General features: G+C 37.5%; 1 protein-coding gene across 1 annotated transcript in view; it reads left to right on the forward strand.

The window, feature by feature from the left end:
- The first annotated feature begins 4157 nt into the window (after positions 1 to 4157).
- Positions 4158 to 4568, forward strand: part of LOC114069742 (spondin-1-like) — a 114390-nt gene continuing 113979 nt past the window's right edge. Inside the window, exon 1 of the mRNA XM_027906753.1 lies at positions 4158 to 4294. Within this exon, the coding sequence (XP_027762554.1) occupies positions 4188 to 4294 (107 nt within the window). The 5' untranslated portion in view covers positions 4158 to 4187. The remainder of the gene's footprint in view (positions 4295 to 4568) is intronic.

Below are 4568 nucleotides of genomic sequence, written 5' to 3' on the forward strand. Positions count from 1 at the left end.
TGCAGCTGTTTCAGTGGGTGGAAAGTGATGATGTGTCCACAGAACAAGAAATGGTGCTGAAGATCCTAGCCAGAAGTTTTAACTAAGGAAGTGGACACAAGCCAGTAGAGGATTTATGTAACTTCATCTCCTTTTGTACTTGATACTAATCCCTTTCATTGTGACAAATATAGTTTTGGGGTTTTTAATTTTTTTTTTTTTTAATACTGATATAAATTTAACATTAGAGTGGTTAACTACCCTGTTTATTTGACTAACAGTTTATAGAAATCAGAAACAGATAGCAAGCTCTTTCCCTCAGCATGAAATGTTTCAATTCTGAGAAAACCACTTGTTCCTCTGTTTAACAACTCAGCAGTTATCCAGTCCTGCTTTTCAGGAACACCCAAAACTTGTCCTCAACCTCATCAATGTTTGGAATATGCAAAGAATGCAAGACTGAGCCTGGAGCTGGTAAATTTTTCCCTTGTAATATCCTTACTTTCATGTGTGAGGATCTACCCAGGTTCAGCCAAATTTTACTTGCTGTGATACTCGATCAGATCCCGGTTAACTCCAAGGATCTTACTCAGGATTTACAGTGTTTTCCCTGAAGGAATAAATTGGTCCAATAACACTACAACAATAATGGGCAAAAACCCCCTCCACAAGAAAGTCTGGATAGAATATTAAAACCCAATGTCATTGCGTCTGTGGATTGGAAGGAATTAATCACATAGAGATCCCCCCCCCTCTGAGGCCTCAGATTCTTTGGCTAATTGTTTATTTTTTTTGTTTTTAGGGTTTGTGTCCAAATTATGTGGGTAATTTGCTGGCCCATTCCTGAAAATGTAAGGCTTCCCATTACAGATAACCTGGGGTTTAGAAGCTGTAATTTTGCAAATGCTGCACTTTAATCTGTGTGCCTTTCCCCTGCCAATTCTTTCCTTCACGCCTGTGGTCTGACTTGACTCCAGAAGAAAAAGCAGGATTGTATTATGTATCTCTTTTTTTTCCCCCTACAATTGGCCAGGATACTATTGCTTTTCTCCTGTGTTGCATGTGAGTGGAATAATAGCAACCACCACCTTAAAATATGCTTGTTAATCCTGCTGTATCAATCAGGAACCCTTTCTTATTGCTCCTAAGAACTTTATATAAAGAATTGAACCTCCATGGATATGGAAAAACCCCACAAAAATCATCTTCCTAGCAGATGCATTTGAGATAGTTTTATATTTATCTGAAATGCCAGAATCTGGACAGTTCTGAGTTTTCTACTGTATCATAAAATAGCTTTAATCGTCTCAAATCAGCTGACATTTGAGCCTTTCCAACTAATTTAGGAGAGCTGTACTGTATTCTGTCAACACCAGGAGTCTTTATTAAGAAAGCTTCAGTCTAATTTTTCTTCAAAGGAACACTTTTTGGAAGACATTATTTTATGGTCAGGTTTTTCCAGTAGACACTTATTGCACAAGTCTTCTGCTTTGATGGTTAGTGATGCAGGAAATCGTGATGCAGCCTTGAGGCCCAGCCATTTCCTGTTCTCCCAGGATTATGTTCTAAAAAATCCAACCAGAACTTTTAAATTACTTCATTATAGGCATCTGTATTCCTGGAGAAAATTCCTTATGTGCTGAGTGGCAGGAATTAGGTGGGCAAAAGAAATACAAAATATGTCTGTGTTTCCATGTTCATTTGTTGCAGCTGGAAAGGGGCCTGGATGTGCTCCAACCTAGTGACTATCTAGAATTCAGATATTCCAGTTTCTGCTTCTGCAGTAGCCAGAAATTTGACTTGTAATGACTTCTCACAGTTGTTACAACTCCTTCCTTAAGTGTGAGTTGTTGGGTTTGGGTTTGGTGTTCCTTGTGATTCCGTTTGTTGTTTGGGGGGTGAAAATCAGGGTTGATTCACCTGGAGATAAGAATTTACTGAACATGCAAATGCATCACAGATGAGTCTGCGGTGATGACTGCTGGAGGAATGATCTTTAGTGATATAAAAGTAGCTAAGTTCTCATTAACTGAAGGCAGCAACTCAAGAGAGCATGGCTTTGTTTCATTTGGGCTTCTCAAGAAACCTTCCTTGATGGAGTGTGTGCCAGGCAAGAGCTAAACTAGATCTGGAAAATTTTCCTTGGTCATTGTTGAATAGCTTGTGCCTGATGCGTTGTATTTATGCATACCTGACATTATCTAACCTTGACCTGAATTGAACATATTTTAAAAGTTTTTTAGAGGGAATGTGAGTTATACTGCAGCAGCATCTTGCATCTGATAAGAGAATATGGAGCTAGTGTAACTTCTACAGTAGGTTGCAAGATTTCTGTTTTTCCAGAAAAGCTCTCCTTTTTAAGAATTTTCTGATGACCTTCTAAGAGCCTTCTCTGTGGGAATTATCACACTTTTGTGTAATGTGCAGTAGTATTTTATTGCATATGAGGTGGTATAAAATCACCCATTCTTCTCTCAGAGCTTCCACTAAAACTGATTTCTGAATGAGAATGAATTACTCTGAGAAATGGATAAAAGGTCAATTGATACAGTCCTGAAATAGTTGAGGCAACCTTTCTGAGAGATAAGTAGACAGTTTTATTTCTTTATTTTACTGTTGCAGGAATGAGGCAGACTGAGTAAACACAGTCGATGGCCGAGACAGAATTGTAGATTAGGGATTTCTTGATGCTCAAGTTAAATGCATTAAATCGCATCCAGTGGAAGTAGAAACTGTGCAGTCAGCTTAAGCCTGCACTAGATCCCATGCTTCCCACAGCTTCATGTTAATTAAACTCCAGCAAATGTGCACATTGTGTTTGGTTACGCAGATTCTGCGAAGCGTTAAAAAACTCGAAGAATATTAATGGCTTAAAATTTAAAACTCATTAACTGTTGCCCTGTTGACCAGCTAAATAGAGCTTCTCAGCACTCCTCTGGGCCACTGCCACTTGACTCTGCCATGGAAATATAGAAATGTTTGTTGGCTTGGCTAAAAATGTTTGGGACTCCTGGTAGTGTCACTGGGTAAGATAGAGAGCATGCCTGCTCACTAAAGCAGATCTGCTGCAACTACAGATATTGTCAATATTTTAAAATGTAAAGTAGTAATTTTTTTGTCCAAATGCTTGTTTAAACTTATGCTGACTGCCTGAAGATTTTTTTTTTCTAATTATTATTTGGTAGAAATGTGTGTGTGTTATTAGAACCAGATTTCTGTAAAAGCAACTTCAGGGTTGAATCATGTGGTAAATTGATAAGAACAGCTTCTTTCTCAAAATGGTATCTCATTGCCTGAATCTTGACCCAGTGCAGTGTGAACTGCAGCTTCATTGAATGAAGGGGGACCAGTGAGCAAATTTGAAGAGGAATTTTGCAATATCACAGGATTGCCTGTTTCCAAATAAAGCTTAGCAGTTTCTGATGAAAATCCTTTGAGATCTGACGAACAGAAGGCTCAAAGTACAATCCATGAAGCACATATGTAGTGAGAAAGCTATTCTGTCCTGACACCTTTGAGTAAAATCCTTGGAACACCAGTTCCAAATCAGCCTCTCTGGTTTCTGACTCAGACTTTTCTGTTGAACATCAATCAATCAAAAAAGCAAAAGTGTCTGCAGTTTGGGCTAAATAATGGACTCTGAATTATAAATTATTATGATCCACATATCACCTCTTTTGACCTGGACAGTCTTTTGATACCTTAAGAATAGTATTGTTTAAACAAATGTTGGTTTAAAAAGCAAGCAAAAAAAAATGAACAGAAAGCCCTTCTTCTCTAGCATGTTCAATCTGTCCTAAACAGCTGATTGCCATAGTATTAAAAAAAAAAAACAAACTTGGAATTATAAATATTTTAGTCTTTTTACTTTATTAATATTTACAGGAAGCTCCAGTAATCAGGATCAACATAAAGGGTTATTTGCAGCCGTGCTCAGAAAGGTCTGGATTCTCTTTACCTAGAACTGAATTATTGTTCTGCCTTTATTTTGTGAGCCTTTTGTTTTCAATTCAGCGAGCAATCTGCATGTTATAAATAAATTTACTGAAGTACTGCTGAGCTAAGCAGAGAATATTATAAATATTCCACTCGAAGACAACATGAACTGACAAAACATACTCGAGAGACTCTGGCTATGTATCTCCTTATCTTTTCACAATCTTCTCTTGCAATTTCCCTAGATCATAGATGAGGAAGAGACACAGTTCATGAGCAATTGTCCTGTTGCTGTGACTGAGAGCACACCTCGGAGGAGGACACGCATTCAGGTATTTTGGACGGCTCCTCCTACAGGGACAGGCTGTGTGATTCTGAAGTAAGTACTTTAAGGCATATTGAAACTAACAGTTAAAATGAAATTCAGTTAATAAGTCTAATATTTACTGGATTGAGACACGCTGGGTCAAGTTTAGTTGTACTTGCACAGTGAAATGTTAGCAATTTAAAGCCTAAATATTCAGAAGTTACTCCAAGCCTTCAGTAAGCATTGAATCAGAAACCCTAATTGAACTTGTTAGGCTCTCAGCCATTCTTTTCACGTAAGAATCAAAAAAAAAAAAAAAAAAAAAAAAAAAAAAAAAAAAAAAAAA

Source organism: Empidonax traillii, unplaced genomic scaffold (assembly GCF_003031625.1).
Source record: "Empidonax traillii isolate 1590-97213 ecotype Southwest subspecies unplaced genomic scaffold, ASM303162v1 scaffold1351:size124891, whole genome shotgun sequence".
NCBI lineage: Eukaryota > Metazoa > Chordata > Aves > Passeriformes > Tyrannidae > Empidonax > Empidonax traillii.